General features: G+C 36.9%; 1 protein-coding gene across 6 annotated transcripts in view; it reads right to left on the bottom strand.

Moving 5' to 3' along the window:
• PIGF (phosphatidylinositol glycan anchor biosynthesis class F) overlaps window positions 1-23,113 on the bottom strand; it is a 33,597-nt gene that overhangs the window by 4,823 nt on the left and 5,661 nt on the right. For 4 of the 6 annotated variants that reach the window (XM_058684204.1, XM_058684205.1, XM_058684203.1 and 1 more), the window contains exon 5: window positions 9,931-10,039. The exons of 1 other annotated variant lie outside the window; for it this stretch is intronic. In XM_058684204.1, coding sequence (XP_058540187.1) covers window positions 9,931-10,039 — 109 coding nt within the window. Of the gene's footprint in view, window positions 1-2,187; window positions 3,086-9,930; window positions 10,040-23,113 lie in introns of those variants that run through there. One more of the 6 variants, XM_058684207.1, reaches the window with a different exon arrangement.

The raw sequence follows: 23,113 nt of genomic DNA, 5'->3' as shown, positions 1-23,113 counted from the left end.
TTTTAGTGCATATTCCCAGTAGGCACATCTAAGTTGCCATTATAATCTAGAACACCATCATTTCCCCAAATACACAATCTCTGAAGCTGATCCTATTAAAAAAATGCTTCCCAAAATTTGTTAAGTACTTTAAAAATATTTTTTAAAAACTACATCGAACTGAACTCATGTTTCCTTCTTGCCAAACATGATCCACAGGTTTTTATGTATATGTCATATAATATCAGGGGCTCACAGACCCCCCACCTATGGACTCCTGGTGAAGAATCACTGTACTCGAACCTCACAAGTATTATTAACTGTTCTAGTCAGCCAAAGTAATACAGTGACCCTCTACATTTTGGTTCAGCACTTTAAGGACCAATTTCAGTAATGTAGATGGCATTTGTTATGTGATTTGAGAGTAAGTAACTTAAATATATTTTATTATAATCTGCACAATAGTACTTAGGTTCCTTTAATACATATTAAATGCAAGTAGATTTTCACCCTTTTCCTGTCACCAAAATGGCGTCCACAGGTTTTGATGCCACCACGTGACAGCTAGTCGGGTAAGTCACTGACTATGGCAGTTTATGAGCTACCGCAGGTGTCCTAAAGTGATGATCAGGTATTTGAAATTAGAGGAGGATTTTTTTCTGAAATTAGTTTCAGATATTCAACAGAAGTTTTAAAATAACTGTACAAAAACATTAGGCCACTTAAAAAAAATCCTTAATATTTTGCTTAGGAGCTTTCTTTGGCTCTTCTGGGGAGTAAGCAGCACAGTCAGTGGGGTAGGAACGGGCTATGCTGTGGAACCACTTCTAGCTGCGTGGCCTTGGCCAGGTCGCTTACCATTGGAGCCTGAGTTTCCCAATGTGCAAAACAGGGATAATAGTACCTCTTGTACTTAAAACATGGGGCAATTGTACTATTTTAGAATCTGTCATGAAAGCTGTGAAGCACCATGCATTGGTATCACTTTGTACATTATATGTTTTAACTTGAAAAAATTAAACTTCTATGATCACTGGGACACCTGGGTGGCTCAGTCGGTTAAGCATCTGACTCTTGATCTCGGCTCAGGTCGTGATCTCAGTTTGTGGGATAGAGCCCTACGCTGGGCTCTGCACTGACAGCACAGAGCCTGCTTAGGATTCTCTCTCCCTCTGTCTCTGCCTCTCCCCCACTCACGTGCGCGCATTCTATTTCTCTCTCAAAATAAATAAACTTTATTAAAAAAAAACCTTATATGGTCACTAAGTATTTCTTAGGTAACTGACACTGCTAGGTAATAATTAGAAGTGGCAGTTTAGAACAAGTAAAATAGTTCATGAGCAATGTTATCCTGTGCTATAGGAACTATTCCTTTGCCTTGGTAATCCTCTTTAATACATGCCAATCTTCACATGAAATGTCTGGGGAGTAAAAGCTTACAGGAAAACTCTAAAAGCCATACAACACACTGCATTATATTAACCATATGTAGCCTCATCTCAGAAATAGAAGGGCACATTTTGCTCCTGGCTGTCAGTTTTTGTAAACTTTAAGAAGCATAAGTACAAAAACTGATTTTAAACCAACCACTGGTAGACGTGTGTGTCATTTGTAATAGTCTCATTCGAATGACTCCATTCACTCAAAACTACTGAGCCCCTACTATAAACCAAGCAGTTAAGTTGAAACTAAGATGATTTGATTTTGGATATTTAATTTTAACAGTAAATTCTTAAAAATACGTGTTGCAACGGAACTGTAATCTTTAGAAAGGTATAGGATATCATAGATATCCTAGGGAAACTGATCTTTCTACAGATCAGAAAACCTAGAAACAGAACAACTCACAATCACTAGGATGACTGGCTCCTCCAGATAACAAAGTAAGATAAAACCCAGGGAGCTAGTTCTAAATTTCCCACAAGCTACTGTTTAATGTTTAGTTTATTGTGCTCATTTATCACAAATGTCCATTGGCATGACACAATTCATCTTTCAAAGCCTGATGACACTTCCACTAGCTTTAAATGATCATTTGTATTTTCCTGTGTATTTGATTGTTAGTGATGCGTTTTTCCAGATGTTCTTAAAGCAAATGCTATTTCTTGTCTGATGTAGAAATACATTATAGATGAATCTACTCACCCGAATGCATTTCTATGGTTTAAGTCTGCACCGATCCAGGCATACCCTACCACTTTCCTATGACCAAGCACACATTTAGAAGAGCTATTTGTGGAGAGGTGTGTAGTCTCCAACCTGCAACTTTTTGTTGAAGTGATGCTAACCTATAGTGCTCCTTGCCAAGATTGTGAAAATAAATTAACCTGGCTAGCACCAGTCTTTCTCATGTGGAAGTCCTGCCAGCAGAGTATTATCAGCATGATTACCATACAATGAACCCACCTTTTAAATACAAAACCATTGCATTGAGGAGGGCCCCTGTTGGGATGAGCACTGGGTGTTATATGGAAACCAATTTGACAATAAATTTCATATTAAAAAAATAAATAATAAATATAAAACATTTTCTGTCAGTTAAATATTATATAGGTTTTTTTTTTTTTCCTCATGCTTGAAACATAAATCCTATTCATATGTTAGTATTTTATTTTGGTCTGCCTACAACACTGTATAATACCTTTGATAACAGAAACACCAATTAACCTAAAAACATGCCACCCTTTAATAATTAAATCCATGATCTTAGTTTTATCCCTCACTCTAGCAGTATTTCCAGTAATCCTTATGATCCCTAGCTTCAATTTATGCATTATCTGTAGCATCTGTGACTTTAGAAAATGAATATATATTTTTCACAAAATTTTTAACCTAAAACTAGAGAAAACAAAAAAGTGTTTTTAAATATAACAATGCCTTATATAGATTATAGGAATAAGTACAAATATTTTTAAACAATTTTAAATTGTTTTTAAAAAATGCTCAATTTTGCTTTTTAACTTTATAGGAAATACGTATACTCAGAAGATATGTGATTATCTGGTTCAATTCCATTTTAGAGATAGCAGCACTCAAGTGCGGAGTTTAAAGGCAGTTGTAGGTTCTCTAGGCACAAAAGCTCTGAATATTAACTTCCAATTCTCTCCTGCAAGTGTATTAAATTTTATGGTTTAAAATACATACACCACCAGTGGTCATGGCATTTATATGAAATTCTTTTGTGGAAAGAAATGCAATATAATAACTACTCAAGCTTTTCCAAGGAGATCTAAACTATGGCCTTTTAGAAAGGAAGAAGGGAAAGAAAGAGAAAGAAAGGGGGAGAGAGAGTGAAAGAGAGGAAGGAAGAAAGAGGAAGGAAAAAAGAAGGAAGGAAGGAGAGAAGGAAGGAATGGTAGAAGAAGGGAAGGAAGGGGAGGAAGGGAGAAAGGAAAGGCAGGGGAGGGAAGGGGTAGACAAAAGCTATTTCTGAGTCCCCAGCAATAAAGAGAATCAGGGTTAGATCCTAAACCTGGGCAGTACAAATAACACAAGGAGGCAATCAATGCGCTCTCCAATACTTTGAAAACCCAAATAATGGAATTTGTATTTTATGGTAATGCTAAAAATACAGTCATTAAACTAGTCCTTTTATAGGTCACAAATGCCTATAACATTAATTAAGCAGTAACTATGTGTCAGGTTCTGAACTAAGTACTTTAGAAGGATTATATAATTTAATCCTCACAAGTGGCAGAGCCAGGATTTGAACCTAGCAATAGCTCTTAATCATCACATTATCTACCTATTAATAAAACAAGTGGGTTTAAAAACTTTATGGCAAATTTCCTTTGCTCAGAATAACCAACATTTCTTAACCTCACATTCATTTTTTTTTTAATAACATGAAACACTGGCATTTTTGATAAAGAATTAAGACATTTTCAAGATAAAAATCTCGTAACTATTCTATAAAACATTTAGAGCATATTAAATCTGAATCTAAATTACTGTTATCAGTTAAATCCAGTCTTGTGTAATATTTACCTGTTATACTTACATTGAATATATGCTTTGTACACAGTAGGAACTTACGTAGCTATTTAGCTACAGCAAATAATTATAATGTACAAAGGTTTTCCACAGTCAGAATGTTTATTTTGTCAGTAACTATAAAACCATGAGCGTTCTCTGGGAGTAAAGGGGGCTGCCTGGGTTACAGGCAATTTAAATGTTTATTTTCTTGCTGATATTTAAAGGCAAGTAATTAAAGCAGGGAAGAGAAGATATCTTGCAAATACTTTTTTAAAAAACAATAAAAATTACCAACATGGTTGTGGGTAGCCACCATACCATATTCTCTTTAATCAAATCCTCTTCCTGCCACCTGCAAGAGAAGGCTCCCCTCCAACTTTAAAGATGTCTACTCTCTTTTGTCACTTGTCATTATTTAAAATTCATACTAGTAAATGAAAAAAACTTTTTTCATGAGATTACATATTTTTAAAAAAAAATTTTTTATTTTTGAGAGTGAGAGAGAGAGAGAAAGAGACACAAAGCACAAGTGGGAGAGGGGCAGAGAGAGAGGGAGACACAGAATCCAAAGAAGGCTCCAGGCTCCAAGCTGTCAGCACACAGCCCAATGCAGGGCTCAAACCCATGAACCATGAGACCATGACCTGAGCAGAAGTTGGACACTCAACCAAAAGTTGGACACTTAACCGACTGAGCCACCCAGGTGCCCCAAGATTACATATTTTCAATAGACCTTCTTAGTCATTTGGTGATGAAATGATTTTAGAAATATAAATATGCTTGAAATTGCTCAATACAGAACTCATATCATTATAACCTTATGTTTGGCCTCTGGAACTTTATACAAAGTCAGATTTCAGTTCAAAGTATAGAAAATTGAACTAATACATGTAAATGTTTTCTTGTGGGGCTGTTTGTATGTGTGTTTTTAAAGAAGAAATACTCACTTGACAAGATACTCTTGTTCCTCTGACTAGAATATAAATAAAAGGAACAGAGAACTAAAATGTCTTCTTTATACATGTTATGCTTTAGATAATATTAAGTATATACAGTAGTCTCTTCTTATGAAATTTTGCTCTAGAAAAAATCTCCATTTTGAGGTAATGCCATATTTCTTTATCAGGTTTATTTGTTACTCTGGCAGATTCTGTCAGTATCAAGAGCCACACTGAGTACTTACTCTATGTAGTTACTTATGAAGAACAGAACAAAACAACTTGTTTGCTGAAATTAAAAAGTGAAAGAAAAAAATGAAGCCTCATCATTTCTCTAGTTTGTCAGCAAGTAACTGCTAAAAGAGAGAGGAGCAGGTGATTATTATATGAATAAAGATGATTAATTATACATGATCATTTCACCAACAGTAGGTTTCATAATTTTAAAAAGATTATAGTGAATATGTAGGTCATTAACCTGGAACACTCTGAAAACAACCCAACGGTAAAGACAATTAAAGACCCAGTAATAGGGGTGCCTGGGTGGCTCAGTTGGGTGAACGTCTGACTTTGGCTCAAGTCATGATCTCCCGGTTCGTGAGTTCAAGCCCTGCATCGGGCTCTGCGTTGACAGCTCAGAGCCTGCTTGGAATCCTCTCTCTCTTCCTCTCTCTCTGCCCCTTCCCAGTTCTCCCTCTCTCTCTCTCTCTCTCTCTCTCTGAAAAATAAACATTAAAAAAAAAAAAGAACTAGTAATATTCCAGTTGAATCAAACATTCTTAATGAAGACCAACACTTTTTACAGAAATTAACAAGCTGGAAAATCTTTTTTAAAAGTCAATAATTCAAACGGAAACTTTACATTAATTTAAAAAGTAAACTATCGATTTGGATCTAGCTTACCTCTTATTGTAAATAAGCACTGAGGTAGAAAAATGAGAGTAGGTAGCTAAAAGCCTGGACAATCCAAAATAGATAAATAGATTGAAAATCATCAACATATATATTTTCTATGCAAACCTAAACCCAGATTTTACAAAGGCACATCTACTCCCCACATATCAGTTTCTACTTCTACTTATGATTTAGACAGGTGTAAAATATCAAACATTTACACTCTGAAATATTCCATCTACATGCAAACTGACATGTTAATCACACATTACCTTACCAACTCATTAAAGCTGATAGCCCATAGTGTTTTATATATCAATAATTTGTATTTAGATTTAATTGCATGTATCTGAAAGTAATGAATCTACTACAGATTAAAACACAACTTGCTATGTATACTTTTCAATGATTTTGATTGTCCTGCTCCAATTTAGAAATCACTGACCCTGTTGAATGAAATTAAGTTCCATAACTTAAATGGAAGTTACAACTTCCATTTGTAACTTGAGTACAAATGAGTCTCCATCTCCTAGTGATCACTGAGATGGCCAAGGAAATATAAACAAAAACCTTTATCAGTACTAAAACCTTGAAAAGGGTATCAGTGACACAAACCTCCAGGGATGTCTATAACACATAATAGATGAATAGAATAGGGAAGGAAAAACCCACCAGACTTACTAAACATAAAAGAACAACTTGTCTGTCTAGGAGACATCTACTAGAAAACAAAGAATGGACTCAAAATAGGCATTTAAGTGCAAGACATATAATCCAAATCCCTTTAAAGCCCTTGGAAAGTGAGATACATATCAAAAATTTAACTCAGCTATTATCTAGGAATTATACTAGAGAAAATTGACAAATATGCAAAGATGTATGCTTAAAAATGATAATAATCACCATAATTAGTAACAGTAAAACAGTAATTGTGAAACTATAAACAATCTAAATGTTCATTCATAAGAAACTCATATATGATTTCACCCAAATAATGGAATATTATATATATATATATATATATATATATATATATATGTAAATGTTCACTGACAAGGAATGAGGTCCATAACATACTACTGAAGGAAAAAAAAAAGATTAAAAATGACATATATACACCACTCATCATCAGGGAAATGCAAATCAAAACTACAACGAGATACCACCTCACACCTATCAGAATGGCTAAAATCAAAGACACAAGAAATAACAGGTGTCAGCAAGGATGTAGAGAAAAAGGAACACTTGTGTATTATTGGTGGGAACACAAACTGGTCCAGCCACTGTGGAAAACAGTACAGACATTCCCTCCAAAATTAAAAACAGAACTACCCTACAATCCAGGAATCACACTACTGGGTATTTATCCAAAAAACATAAAAACAATAATTCAAAGGGATACTTGCACCCCTATGTTTATAGCAGCATTATTTACAACAGCCAAATTATGGAAGCAGCCCAGTGTGCACTGATTGATGAATGGATGAAGATATGGCACATATATACACTGTTATATTATTCAGCCATAAAAAAGAATGAAATCTTGCCATTTGCAATGACCCAGATGGATATACAGAGTATAATGCTAAGTGAAATAAGTCAAAGAAAGACAAATACCATGTGATCTCATGGATATGTGAAATTTAAGAAACAAAACAAACGGGCAAAGGAAAAAGAGAGACAAACCAAGAAAGAGACTCTTAACTATAGAGAACAAACTGATGGGTTACCAGAGGAGAGGTGGGGGGCGGGGGGATGAGGAAAATAGGGGGTGGGGATTAAAGAGTACACTTACCATGATGGAAAAAATAAAATGATTTAAAAAATGCATACCCAGCAATTCCACTTTAAGAATTTATCTAAGGAAATGATAGTACTATTTTCCAAAGACTTAATAAATAAGGATGTTAATTATGAATTAAGATAACAGCTAACGTTTCTTACACATAATCTCATTTAGTCCTCACAACTATTGCCTCCATGTTACAGTGAACCTGTTCAATAACACAGTAAATGGAAGAGCTGCAATCTGAATAACAGCCCTACACATCTAAGCAGAAACAAAAGCATAGAGGCCTTATAAGCTATGCCAAAGGGCTTGGACTTTATTCAAGGCAAGCAGTGAGAAAGCCACTGGAAGATTTTAAGCAGGAGAAATGACAGGATCAGGTCTGCAGTTTGCTATATAAAGAATGGTTTGGCAGGGAGGACATAAAGCAAGATGAGAGACGCCTGTACAAGTTATAGAATTAAATGTAAATGGAGAGAAGATAGATCCAAGAGATGTTAAAAAACTAGAATCAACAGGGCACCTGGGTGGCTCAGTCAGTTGAGCGTCCAACCTCAGCTCAGGTCATAATCTCACAGTTCGTGGGTTCAAGCCCTGGGTCAGGATCTGTGCTGACAGCTCAGAGCCTGGAGCCTGCTTCAGATTCTGTGTTTCCCTCTCTCTGTGCCCCTCCATCGCTCCCGCTCTCTCTCTCCAAATAAATAAACATTAAAAAAAAAAAGTAAAAAAAAACAAAACAAAACAAAACACTAGAATCAAAAGGGCCAGTGACCTGTTCAATCTGAGCTGTGAAGGGAAGGCAGTATCAGGGATGACTCTCAGGTTGATGACTGGAGCAAATGGGTGGATGACAGTGCTATTTACATCAGGGGGGAGAAAGAAAAAGTTGAATTTTAAGTACATTGAGTTCAAGGTAGCTATGGAACCTCAAGAGGAACACACTGTTGCATTTATGAGTCTGAAGTTCAGAGGCCACAGGCAGGAGATAAAGATTCAGGATTCATTGGCCATATTTTAGTTGCAGTCATGGCCAATGAATAATGTTATGCAGGGAGAGTGAGAGAAAAAAAGATGTTAGAAATCAAGGGAATACTGGTGTTTTAAGAACAGGTAGTCTGGAAGAAGCTCTCAGGGAGGCTGAGAAGGAGAAACTAGAGAAGTAGAAAGAAAAGCTGTGGACACTGTTGTTGTAGAAAGTCAAGATAAGAGTTTCAAGCAGGGAAAGAGTGTGTTTCCAGTGAGTTAATGCTCAGAGAAGCCCTGACAGTAAGGTCTAAAAAGTCTTTCTTTAATTTAGCAATAAAGTGACTAAGGACAGGGCATTTAAAAAAAAAAAATGACACATACATTATAGTTATACACAGACAGAACTGCACAAATTATCACCAAAACACAAATGAAATGAGGGTTGCCTCTGGGTGGTTGGATATTTGATAATTTTCCTTTCTCCTTCATAATTATTAATATTTTTTAAACTTTCTAAATAAATATGTACTGTCTTTGTAATAGGAAAACAATTCTCTTCATGTTGAAAAAAAGAAAGTATGGTTTTTAATACTACAGTTCCATTTGGGAAAAATTATCTTGAGAAAATAACTGGAAAATCCATGAAAATATGGATTCAAGGTGTTAATCACAGCACTGTCTATGATAGTGAAATACTGGCAATAACCTAAAGGATCACTAGTGAATTTGCTAAATAAATTTAGGGATAACTATATAATGGCATACTACGAAGTCATTAAAAACGAAGACAAAGATATATTCATTACTAGCTTGGTGCACTTCGAAATATTATATGTTTCCTCATCTGTAAAATGGGAATAAAAAGAATACTTACTCACAGTGTTTTAACCTAGCTTATTAGCTATTTCCTATTGTGATCAGAAACAAAAACCTGAGGTTTATTAGTTTCCCCTCGATATCATGTACCCCTACTTCAAAATGTACTTTGCTATATGCTTTTAAAAAATCTCTCAAAATTAACATTCAACTTGGCCATAAATCAAGAAAATACAAATCTAAGAGCACAAAGGCAATGAACATCTAAGCTGAAAATAGGCAATTTCTGCAACTCTACCTTGTTTTTAAAAAATTCCTATAAATATTCATAAACTAAGCTTATTTATTCACTTATACATGTAGAAAAAAATAGTGCTGGAAGACAGAACCAGGCTGATCTGGATGCCAATGGGCCCTGTGGCCAATAAGAGGTATCTGAGATTACAGTGACAGGGAAGTGGCATCCCTACTTAACTGAACAACATCATTTATACAGGCATACTGGCTAGCTTCCTCAGTTTTACCATCACTGTACAAACATTTATTTTGTTGCTTTAAGTAGCTGAAACCAACCTGCCATGGTCTTTCCCAATCGAGTGGAATAGGGAAGGCGCCAAGCCATGTTCCTATAAAACTAGAAATTGTAGTGATCTGAAGACTGTTCTCCCAAATGGATGTAACTCTGTAAAACACAAATACGTAAATCATTGGTGGTATATACCTTAGCTGCTAGAGAATCAAACAGTGGTGCAAACTGACACTACACATATGCTCTGTTCATTTAACGATCATCTCGAATTGGCGTATATTTACCATGAACTATTAACAAGTAATCGGTAAGAGAATATAAATGTTCTTCAGTGGGAAAGGTAGTATGTGCAGCACATGGCGAAAGTCAAACAATATGGAAGAGAATTTGCAGTGAAAGCTGACTTCCTCCCACCCTTATCAACTCTGGGTCCCTTCCTAGCAGTAGCTACTATCACCAATGTAGTACATATCCTTCTGGAAATATGCATGCACAAACATATACACAATTTTGTTTAGAACGGTATGCATTTATGTATACATCCTTTATCAAAACTCAAATGCATATTTATAAACCCAATTTTGCTGTTTTGTTTTCCCTTGTTAATTATACTAGCTATACTAGTATTCCACTGCATGGAGGGAACATCACTTATTCAACTAGTTCTTCTGATTGCACACTTCATGTAAACAAATCAACACTATTTATTTGATGGGGCAGGAGTAGAGAACAAGAACAACAGATTTCAAAATATCCAGTGATTTCGCCTACCATCCTTATTAAGTGTGTATCTTAGGGGGTAAAGGTGAAAAGACAGAATTCTGCCATTCTGAACCGGTCTGGGTTTCAGCCTCTCACAGTGTGACCACTTAGCCATGTGGAGCATGAGTCTGGTTACAGGAGAGTAAAATCCCACCACAGTGCAGTAAGTAGGGTCCAAATATTCACTTGTTCAAAATAAAAGGTTGTTATACATAAAGTTTATGAAAAGCAGTTTTTTCCAGCCGGTGTGGGAAAAAAGGAAAACATTTCTTCTGTTAGAGGACTTCTTTCATTAGAAATGGGCCATTACATACAAAATATACACTGAGTTAAAGTAGCCCCAAATGACAAGTCAGTTCCTAAGCCAATCCCTCTGTCACCTGTCTCTCTCGTTACTCCCCCTTGGTCCACCTACACAAGATAAGAGCTTTAGCTTGTCTGTACTGAAAACCAGGACTGGAAGAAGGTTGGAACCAATCACCACAGGTCCCAATCTGTGTTATTTGCTGGGCTTCACTGTTCTTTTTATTTTATATAACACCTAAAAATGCAAGTCAATTTCTTCAGCTAGCATTCAACAAAACAGAGATCTGTCCCAATCCTGGAGGAAAAAAAAACTGGGGAGTTGAACATAAAGAGGGAACTCTACTGTTCAGGCAATTTAAAGGATTTTCTAGGGTTAATTTTTGACTATTTGTGGCTGACAAATGTTGACTAGCTTTCACTTAACACATAAGTCCTCTATGTTGCAATACATAAAGTGATGTGCCTAGAGACATAAAGTCTGGGAGAGGTTGAGAGTAAGGTTTACTTTCTGCTGGGAAGAATTTACTTCTCCCATTTTATGGAAGAGGAAGTTCCATCAGAATTGGGAGAATGAGTGGCATCTGGGCTTGACAAACTGGAGACAGAGCTGCACTGCAGACAGAAAGAACTCAAGTAAAGGTGGTTGAGGCTGAGTGGAAGAATGGGAAATAAGGCTGGGTAAGTAGGTTAGAGTTAGGATTTTTAAAAATAGCACCTTTACTGAGTACAGTGAAAACCTGCCCCGGATAGCCCTTTCTCGGCCATACAATTTACTCACTTAAAGCACACAATTCAATGGTCTTTAGTGCATTTAGAGTTGTGCAACCATCATCCCAAAATGACACCCTTTTACCCATTAGCACTCACTCCCCAATTCCCCTTTCCTCCAGCCCCAGGCAACCACTTTCTGTCTCTAGGGATTTGCCTATTCTGAACATTTCATATAAATGGAATTTGTGATTGGCTTCTTTCACTTAGTGTAATGTTTTCAAGATCCATCCATTTTGTAGCACCTGAAAATACTTCTTTTTTATTGTCAAATAACATTTTGCTGTATGGATATACCACATTTATTCTCTCTATGCATCAGCTGGACATCTGAGTTTTTTTGAGTTTTTGGCTACTATGCATAATGCCACTATAAACATTCATGTGCATGTTTTGTGTTCTCATTTTTCTTTGGAATATACGAAGAAATGGAATTCCTGGGTCATATGAAAACGGTGTTTAATCTTGTAAAGGAACTGCCAGACTGTTTCCCAAAGCATCTGAGCCATCTTATATTGCCACCCGCAGTGTACGAGAGTTCCAATTTCTCCCCATCTTTGCTAATGTTTGTTTTTTTTTTAACTTTTTTAATGTTTATTTATTTTTGAGAGAGAGACAGAGAGAGAGCACAAGCAGGGGAGGGGCAGAAAGAGAGGGAGGCAGGGGATCCAAAGCGGGCTCCATGCTGACAGCAAGACAGCCTGATGCGGGGCTCGAACTCGTGAACTGAGAGATCATAGCCTGAGCTGAAGTCAGACGCTTAACTGGCTGAGTCACCCAAGCACCCCTCTAATACTTGTTATTATTTGATTACAGTCATCTCAGTGGGTGTGAAGCAGTATCTCATTGTGGTAGAATTAGGATTAGGATTTTAGGAAAGCCTGAAAAGTCAAACTGAAGAAGCCACTGAAGGTTTTAAATCAAGGCAGAGATGATCAAAGCTATGTCTCAACAAGGGTTATGTACATGTCTTATCTAACCTCTAAGCTCCAAGTTCCTTGGGCTTGAGGGGCAAGATCCATGTCTTCACATTTTTCACTTTTATAGCACACTGAGGCCATTTGATATTTGTTACAAAAAGTGCAAAAATGCAAAAGGCTGTCCTCCATTTTATTTGATGCACCCAAGGGAGTTTATGATCTTGCATATAATATAGAAAAAAAGGAAACAGGAGCTGGTTTTAAAAATAGAAAAACTGTGTAGCCTATCTTTGTAAAATTAAAATTTTGCATTTATCAAAACCATAGTATGTATAAGCACCTTTAAGGTCCCACATCGTATTAGATGAGCACACCTACTAACAATCCCTCCCTGCATCCCTCCCCACTCCTGAAATCCACTCCCAAGGCAGAAACACTATGAACTCGTGTTTCTCGAATGTAAAGAACGTACACTATGTATAGAGTTTGCAAGACTTAGTTCCTCCCTGCTTTCTACAATGGAAGAAGAGGACTTCGCACTCTTCCCACAAGCCTCCCATCACCATGTGCTCATTCTCTCTGATTCACCATCCCCTCCTTGATGGTAACATCCTCTCCTCCCGGCTGAATCCACAGCACAGCATCTACATTAATATGACTATGAAAATGTTTGTCATAGCTGAACCACACAATAAACCACAGTCACATTTCCTTTCTTATAGATTTTAAATTTTCTTTGGATGTTAAGAATTGCCTCTTTTTCAATCTCTATTTGCTTAGGTACTTGTCACTAAATCATCCTCAAATATTCTAAAGAAACTAAACATCACCTCTAAATTCTTGTTTGTGTTCTTTGTTCTCCCTTTCTCTTGTGGAGCGCACCTCACCTGCTGCGAGTGGGACTGGTTGCCCTCTAAGCCTGAGGCACAGCCACTGTCCTGTAAGCTTCCTACACCACCATCCTATGAATTCCCTTTGCCTCTCTCAATGCTTTTAGGTCTCCTGCTTCCCAAATTCCAAGACTTTCTCCTATTTTCCTTTTTTTTTTTTTTTTTTTAAAGCACCTCCTTCAGTAGATTCCTGAGAAAGGGTAAAATAGATTTTAAAGATCGTTTAAAGTCTGAAAATGACTTTATTGTAATTGTTGGAAATCATTTTGCCTTAGAAGTTTGAAGACATTGCTCCATTATTTTGTTTCCCACCTGAAAAGTTCAGACATTCTGGCTCCCAGTCCTCTCTAGGTAACATGTGCCCCCACTTCCCCAACCCCCCTACAACACACACTGCCCTCTCTGGTAGCCTTCAGAATCATCTTTTTCCTGGTGGTTATCTAAAATTTCACAAGCCTGTGCCTTGGAGTGGGTGTCTTTTCAGCCATAATGCTGGAAACCAATGGGCCTTTTTTTAAAACAATTTTTTTAATGTTTATTTTTGAGAGACAGAGTATGAGTGGGGAGGGGCAGAGAGAGAGGGAGACACAGAATTGGAAGCAGGCTCCAGGCTCTGAGCTGTTAGCACAGAGCCCGACCTGGGGTTCAAACCCACAAACTGTGAGATCATGACCTGAGGAAGCAGGATGCTTAACTGACTGAGCCACCTAGGCGCCCCACTCATGGGCTTTCTTAATCTACAGTCACAAGTCTTTTGGTTCTTGACATTTTCTCTTTAAAGACTTATAAAGTCTTGCTTTTTCTACCCAGATCCCTTAAGAATTTTCTGTTTTTCTTACTCTTTTGCTGGGAATACTACCATGTGGAATTAACCCTCTGATTTTTTTTTTTAACCTTTTAACCCATTTCCCATGTTTTTGCCTTTTCTGTTTGGCTAAGGGATCTTTCTAACTTTGTCTCTACTTCTGTTTATTTTTTTTTTTCTTGTTTTTTAATTTCCAGGAGCTCTCTTGTTCTCAGAATATTCCTTTTGACTGCCTCCTGTGTTTTATAGATGTGAAAACAATGGACATTTTTAAAGTTATCTTCTGGTCTTTATATCGCCTTTGTTTCTGAGTTTCCTTTTGTTTTCATTTCTGCCTTTCACTTTAGAGGTGTTCCTGAAATGTCCAATGATTGTTCATTTCTCATTCTACTTAAAACACTCCATATTAAATGTCCAGAATAGGCAAATCTAGAGAGACTGGAAGTATTTTAGCAGTTGCCTGGGAAGGGGGGAAGGGGGTATGCAAGGGTGGGCAGGAGGGGGACTGCTAATGGGCAGTTTCTTCTTGGCGTGGCAAGATGTTCTAAAATTAGATTGTGGTGATGATTATAAAGCTGAGCCTATACTTAAAAACTACTAAGTTGTACACTTTAAATGGGTGGGTTTTATGGTCTGAAGTTGCATCTCAATAAATGTATGTTTTAAAAAACAACAAAAAAGTGAACACTAAACAGATGACTAGATGTCCACTGCGTACAAGCAGGCTTCACTGTCCCAGGGACTGATTAGGGACCTTGGCTTTTAGAGAACCCCCAAATGTCAGTATCTGTAGGTTCTTCTTTTATACCAGTTTTCACTGAAAGAAGTATTTCCGTACTCTGCCTAGATTGCATAAGCCTGGCTGTCAGTGTTTTGGACCAAGCAAGTGAAAAGGACGAGGCAAAAGATGAGGAATCATTATTCAATACATAGAATTTCACTTAATCCTTATTCCCTCCAGAGGTTTTATCAAACAGGCTCAGGATGTGGGGACAGCCGGAGTAGTTGGGGGGGTACAGTTATATTTTCTCCATCTTCCCTCCCCCACTACATAACCTCTAATGCTCATATTATTTTTGTAGTGTTTATATATTGTTCTGTAACCCTAATTTTCAACTATTTTTCTAATGTAGTGAGTCCCCTTAATGTACAAACTGAATGATTCCTCCATTTGGGGAAACTGTCTTCTGTCATATTTTGAATTAATTTGTTTTGTTATTTTAGGGACACTACTAGCTAGTCTTAAGCTCATCTCCTTTGTTCTCTGCATTTATCATTTCTTTTCTGCTTTACTCTTCCCTACCCCTCATTTGTTTTGATTAGCTCAAACCTTTCCCCCATGCTAGAACGTGATTTTCTAACTTGTCTATGTTTCTAATATATGACATGTAATGGTGTGGTTTGGATTCTCATTTTATTTAATTAATTCCGTAATCTCCTTCTCCACCTCATTTTTTCCCCATCATCTTATCTTTGAGCTCTTATTTTATTGAATTTATGCCCTTAATAATATTTTTCTATGATAAACTGGGTAGTTTGTTTTTGTTCCTTGAGTAGTACTTTCTTCCAGGCTGGATTCTTTTGTCTTTCACATGCCTTTTTCTTCTTATTATTCTATAACGTGTTTTTAGAGTTGCCATGCCATTTCTTTTCATCTTGCTCACACTTCACAAGGGCAGGCTGCCCACACTACATATTTGCTCAGATACCATGAGTGAATTATCTGGGAAGCGGTCTTCTCATCTTAACTACAATTTTTCCTGTCTTGAAGCTGAATTTTGAGTGCTGGATGTTATCTTCTACTCAGTTTTCTATAACGTGAGGCAGAAGAAAAGGAGGGAGGCAGGGTAAGGGATATGCTATCCCTGTAATTTAATCAATAATATTCAGCTGAAATTTAATAAATGGTTCAATAGATCCAACTTTCAAAAATTTCTGGCCAGGGCTTATGTATCTCATTAGAAATCAGACGACGCGATGATGGTAACAGTCAGCCCCCTTGGCAAAGCCCAGTAGGCAACAGCCCTCATAAACTGATAAAAAAGTAAAAAGTCCTGATTGTGATGCAGGGAAACTAGCATTCTATTGGTAGGTATATACATATTCTTCCAATTAGAACTTTAGTTTGGCAGTGTCTGTCAACTTCTTTTGACGTAGGAATTCTACTCCAGGAATCTAGTCTACAGGAACTGTTATACACATATGTAGTTAGTTATATAGTACAAGGTGTTCATAATAACATTATTTATAATCCTGAAAATTTGATATAATCTTCAATAGGGAATTAAATAAACCATGGTACATGGAATGCTTGCCCAACATTCATCCCATCCCTGATGACCAGACTAATTAAATCATGGTGATCCCATTCTCTCTCCCAGTGATTAGCTTAGGAAGACTCAAGGGAAAGGACTACTGCCATCTCACTAACAGCCTGAGGATAAGAACCAGGAAAATCAGTGAGAAGCACAGCTACACCTTGACTACCTATCTGTATCTAGAACCATACAATCTCTGCTATGTGAGATAATCAGCTTCCTGATTGTTCAAACCAATATAAACAGAAGTATTCTTAATTAAGGATGAAGATATACTAAAGACATCATGCAAGAAAAATCAGATTATACAAACAGTTAAAGATGTTCCTAATAAGTAAAAAAAAAAAAAAAAAAAAGTAAGTTATAAAGCAGTGATAGTATAACCATTTTTTGCTTTTAAATTGCAAATAAGTGATATGTATGGACAAAATTAGACTAAAATCTGTCACTAATGGCTGCTTCTTTGATAGGATTACTAGGATCATCTCCTATATTTTTCTACTATTCAAACTCTTACATATTCTTTTGTAATAAACACGATAAATATTTTTGCATAACTGTGAATGTTTGAGAAGGCCAACTCTAACATCAAACAAATTAATCTATCGAATTAACTATTCCCTAACTCATTTAAAATTTGACATGCTTTTTATGCTAAATTCTTAAAGTATGATAAAAGTGCTAGGGAAGAAACCACTATCACTAAGTTATGGTGGAGGAATGAAAACTTAAGTTGCAGTTGCCCTCTCACGACAAAGTTCAAATTAGTTTTATACTACATCTACTGAAAGAATTCCCTTCTCCATAGCTGCCTATGCCCTGCACTCCTGGGTCTGCTACCTAAACCAGAAAGAGGTACTAAGGCAAACAGCAGTCAGCATTGGGAGTGTGAAATATACAAATGCTCCCTGACATTTGTCAATCCATTTGACAAACATTTCTGAAGCATTTGCTATTTGATTTCATTCATCATCTCACTCAGTTCTGACAATAACCCTGCAAAGTGCATATTAGTATTGTTCCAACAATATCACATATGAGGATCTCTGAAGTTAAATAGCTTATCTAAGATCACTTGACTACTAAGCAGTAAGGAGAGGGCAGGAACTCATTTTCTGACCCTCAGTTTGCGTAGCCTTCTAAAACCATCCGATGATCTGCATTCAAGTTACCTCTTACTGGCTATTCGAGGGCTTAGGCAAATCACTTAATCCGTCAGCTTTCTAGTACCTTCACCTAGAAGATGGTGAAAACAGGAGTATGCCATCAGACTGCTGTGAGAATTAAATGCTTTAAGACACATGAAAATGCTTTAAAAGTTATTACTTTTGCATATTACTATTTCATACCCCTATGTGATGTTAAGTAAAATGTTTTGTATTATAAGTTGATTATTTTTAGCTATAGTCCCTCAGCACCTTTTTTGCAGCCTACTGAAGTTTAAGTGGCATCAGAGAAATCTAACTTTTTTTTTTTTTTTAAATCAGCACATAGCCCGAGGCGGGGCTTGAACTCAAGAACTGTGAGATCATGACCTGAGCTGAAGTTGGGATGCTCAACCAACTGAGCCACCCAGGCGCTCCCAAATCTAACAACTTCTTGATACAGGACTAACTTTCAATGTCCCCCCAAATAAGCTAAGTATTGGCAAAACCTGAACCCCTATAATTTTCATTTTGACTAGGTAGTATATTAATTTGGTTCAAATTTCAAAAGGCACCAAAGGGTAGTTGGTGGAAAGTCTTCTGAGATGGGCTCCGAGCTTCTCAGATTCTCCCCCGCAGAGATAACCAATGTTTTTATCAGTTTCTTATGTATTCTTCCAAAGTTATACAGGTATATCTATCATCTCCTGCTCACTTTTTACACAAATGGTAGTATCCTACACACATTTCTTCACCTTGCTTTTTTCCACTAACAGCATATCAATAAATAAATGGCTGGTTGTTTTTTTTTTTTATAGCTGCGTTAAATTTAATTTAATCCTCTCCTTATTAAAGGACATTTAAGCTATTTTCAAAGCTACAATGAGTAATCTTACACATTTAATATTTTGTAGGTATGAAAATATATCTAGTACATAAAATCTCAGAAGTGGAACTGCTAGGCCAAAGATGGATACTTTTAATCTTTATAGGTATTACTAAACAAGAATTTGAACCAATTTATATTCCCATTGGCGCTTACTTCCCCAAACCCTTGTCACTATGTATATAACTTATATATTTTTTTTCAGTCTGCTAGCTGGAAAATGGTATTTCCCTTCCTATAATTTTTAGTTTTACTTTGTTACAGATCCTTCTGAGAAGGGATAAAGTGCTGACAGGTGCAAAAACAAGGTGACAATAAATTTATTCTGCAAATCTCAAAAGATTCAAAAGGCAAATTTTATAATAAATTTTTACAAAGCTCTTTTTAACCCAGCAGAACATAATAGGCATTGCTCTAAGACATAGTTCAGGCTAAACAGAGAAACAGGTTAAAGCAGGATCAGAAAATATATGCATATTAAATTCATGGTAAGTTACTAAGAGAAATTAAGGATAGTTTCTCTGTTTCCCTTGAGTTTTAAAGTTTGATTTTTTTTCAATTCAAAAATATTAGGAATTTCTATATAATAAGTTCTGCTAAAATGCTTGTTTTGAACATTGAAATTTGTTCCAATTTGACTGATATATTAGGGAACAATATGAGCAATTTAGTCTGTGAGAAACACGAAGTGAACACAAAAGAACTACACCCAATTGCACTAAGCAGTATGTGAATACACAAAACATGCACATCCCTCAAACATCTACCAGATAATCAAGGTAGTGTGGTACTGAGATAAGGATACACATATAGGTCAATGGAAAAAAAACTAAAGATCATGAATTTACGATCAACTGATTTTTGACAAGAGTGTCAAAATCACTCAAAGGGGGGAAAATAGCCTTTTTAGCAAATGGTTCTAGGACAACTGGCAAGCCAGGTGCAGAAGAATCAAGTTAGACCCTTACCCCCATGGTACACAAAAACTAACACAAAATGGACCAAAGACTCGAATGTAAAACCTAAAATTATTTAACTCTTAGAAGAAGACAGAGGAGTTAATCTTTATGACCTTGGATTTGGCCATGGATTCTTAGAAATGACCCTAAACGCACAACAAAAGAAAAAAACAGATGAATTAGATTTCATCAAGATTAAAAACTTTTGTGCTTCAAAGGACACAATGAAAGACACCCCACAAAAGAAAGTGAAAAGTGAAGAGACACCCCACAAAAAGAAAGAATGTGCAAATCATGTATATGATAAAGGACTTGTACTTAGAATATATAAAGAACTTAATAATAAACACGGCAAATAATCCAAATAAAAAATGAGGAAACGATCTGAAGAGATATTTTTCCAAGGAAAATATATAATTGCCAATAGGCACATGAAAAGATGCTCGAGGGGTGACTGGGTGGCTCAGTCAGTTGAGCGTCCGACTTCGGCTCAGGTCATGATCTCATAGCTCGTAGGTTCGAGCCCTGCGTCGGGCTCTGTGCTGACAGCTTGGAGCCTAGAGCCCGCTTCGGATCCTGTGTCTCCCTCTCTCTCTGCCCCTAACCCACTCGCATTCTGTCTCTGTCTCTCTCAAAAATAAATAAACATTAAAAAAAAAATTAAAAAAAAAAAAAGAAAAGATGCTTGACATCACTGGTCAGCTGGGAAATGCAAATAAAAAACACAAGGAGGTTAACACTTCACACCCACTAAGATGGTGATCATCAAAAGACCAGATAATAACAACTGTTGGCAAGGATGTGGGGGAATTGGAGCCCTCATACATTGCTATGTGAATGTAAAATGGTGTAGCCACTCTGGAAAACAGTCTAGCAGTTTCTTCAACAATTAAATAGGGAGTTACCATAAAACCCAGCAATTCCACTGCTAGGTATGTACTCAAAAAAAATAAATAAATAAAAATAAAAACCTATGTCCATACAAAAACCTGTGTACAAATGTTTGCAGGAGCTTAGCCATAACAGCAAAAAGTAGAAACCACCAGATGTCCATCTTGATGAGTGGACAGACAACATGTGGTTTACAGCCACACAATGGAATGTTATTCAGCCATAAAAAGGAATGAAGTACTGCATAGATGAGCTTTGGAAATATTATGGTACGTGAAAGAAGCCAATCACAAAAGATCACATATTATATGATTACACTCTTATGAAATGTTCAGAAGAGGCAAATCTATAGAACTAGTAATGAGAATTAGTAGTTGCTTAGGGCTAGGGGAGGGGAGATAAGGAATTGATAGCTAAAGGGTATGGAGTTTCTTTTTTGACGTGATGAAAATGTTCTAAATTTGACTGCAGTGATTGCTGCACAATTCTGGGAGTATATTAAAAACTATTGAATTGCACACTTTAAATAGGTAAAGTGTATGGTATTTGAATTATATCCCAATCCCTCCCTGGCTTGCTGGAGGAGGGGTGGATGGGGGATGGGCTAAATAGGTGATGTGTATTAAGTATCAACTGTTAAGATGAGCGCTGGGTGTTACATATAAGCGATGAATCACTAAATTCACTCCTGAAACTAAAATTACACCACATTTTAACTAACTAGAATTTATATAAAAACTTGAAACATAAAAAAGCAAAAACAAAAACAAACAAAACAAAATCCCATCTCTCAGCTCTCTTAGTTTCCCTCATGTGTATGAGTCACATCTTCCATATCTGGTCTTTAACTTCCTGTCAGATTTCCAACAAACCTCCTTTACCACTTCATAATAATTTACAAGTGGCAACTCTTCCCACACCTACTTCCGAAACCAAATTTCAGGGTTTTTTCAAAGCAAAAGTACCATATTCATTATAATGTTTATAAATTTCTTAACTATTTAACATATATAAAACTGAAGTATCATTTTTATTAAGTTCCTATCTTTTTTTATGTGTTACTGTCAAAGTTTTTGAGTGTTATGCCTCAAGCCTGTCTTTCCTCTAGGCTCTGTGTTTTTTATTGCCCAATTTTGCATAGTGCGGGGATTTCAAGGAATACATACGCCACATTATAGAAGAACTTACTGCGGAATGAGATGACAACATCTCCCCCAAATATACCATTACCAGAAACACAGTTCAAAGCTGGATAAATCACCAATCCAAACTTACAATGTTTCAACTGGTCTTCACTATTTAAAAATTTCAACTTAAGGGGCACCTCAGTGGCTCAGTTGGTTAAGTGTCCCAACTCTTGATTTCTGCTCAGGCCATGATCTCACACTATTGAGATCCAGCCCTGAGAGGGGCTCCATGCTGAGCGTGGAGCCTGCTTAAGATTTCTCCCTTCCTCTCTCTCTCTGCCCCTCCCCTACTTGCATGCACACATTCTCTTTCTCTCAAAAAGTAAGTTACAGGGACACCTGGGTGGCGCAGTCAGTTAAGCGTCCGACTTCAGCCAGGTCACGATCTCGCGGTCCGTGAGTTCGAGCCCCGCGTCAGGCTCTGGGCTGATGGCTCGGAGCCTGGAGCCTGCTTCCGATTCTGTGTCTCCCTCTCTCTCTGCCCCTCCCCCGTTCATGCTCTGTCTCTCTCTGTCCCAAAAATAAATAAAAAACGTTGAAAAAAAAAATTAAAAAAAAAAAAAGTAAGTTACAAAATTTTTAAAAGTTTCAAACTAAAATGCTAAAAAGAAATAAATGCCATTAGGGATACTATAGTAATGACGTGGGGAAGTTTTCTTTCTTTTTTTTTTTTTTAAAGTTTATTTTGAGAGAGCGAGAGCGAATGCACACACGTGCACGGGCAGGGTGAGGGGCAGAGAGAGAGGGAGACAGAGAATCTCAAGTAGGCTCCTTGCTGTCAGCGTGGAGCCCAACACGGGCTCAATTCCACAAACCATGAGACCATAACCTGAGCTGAAATCCAGAGTTGGGCACTTAACTGACTGAGCCATCCAGGCTCCCCTGGGAAAAAGTTTTCAATGTTTACATTCCTATTTTCTAGAGACCTTATCAACACCAGAAGATGGTTCTGAAGGGGAACAAACAATATTCATTGCAAAAGGAAAAAGTCAGTAATTTATGGAGCCTAGTGACCCAAGATGCTTCCTCTGCACTACTTGGGCTGTTCCTTTCCAAATCACAAAAAATACCACTTTTATTTCAGTTTCTATGGCTTCATTCATTTCCCTAACATGGGAGTCATTCCCTTTTCCCTTCATCTCACCAAATCTCACACTTCTGATCGAAATCCTTTATAGGTCATTTCCCCCCTTCCAGCTCATTCTTCATTGGTTTCCTACCTCTCTGAGTTCCAACAGCACTTACTATATGATTTACGCAATTTTAATCTCATATCGTTTGCTCATTTTATTCATGTCCCTTGAACGTACAGCTCCTCAGGAAGAGAATCATGGCTAATATTTCAGAATCCACACAAAGCTTGCACAGCATGGAATACAGAGTAAGAGCT

The sequence above is a fragment of the Neofelis nebulosa genome, chromosome 9, assembly GCF_028018385.1.
Source record: "Neofelis nebulosa isolate mNeoNeb1 chromosome 9, mNeoNeb1.pri, whole genome shotgun sequence".
In the NCBI taxonomy this organism is placed as follows: domain Eukaryota; kingdom Metazoa; phylum Chordata; class Mammalia; order Carnivora; family Felidae; genus Neofelis; species Neofelis nebulosa.
Note: the sequence above shows the minus strand (reverse complement) of the source record. Positions and strands in the feature narration are given on the sequence as shown.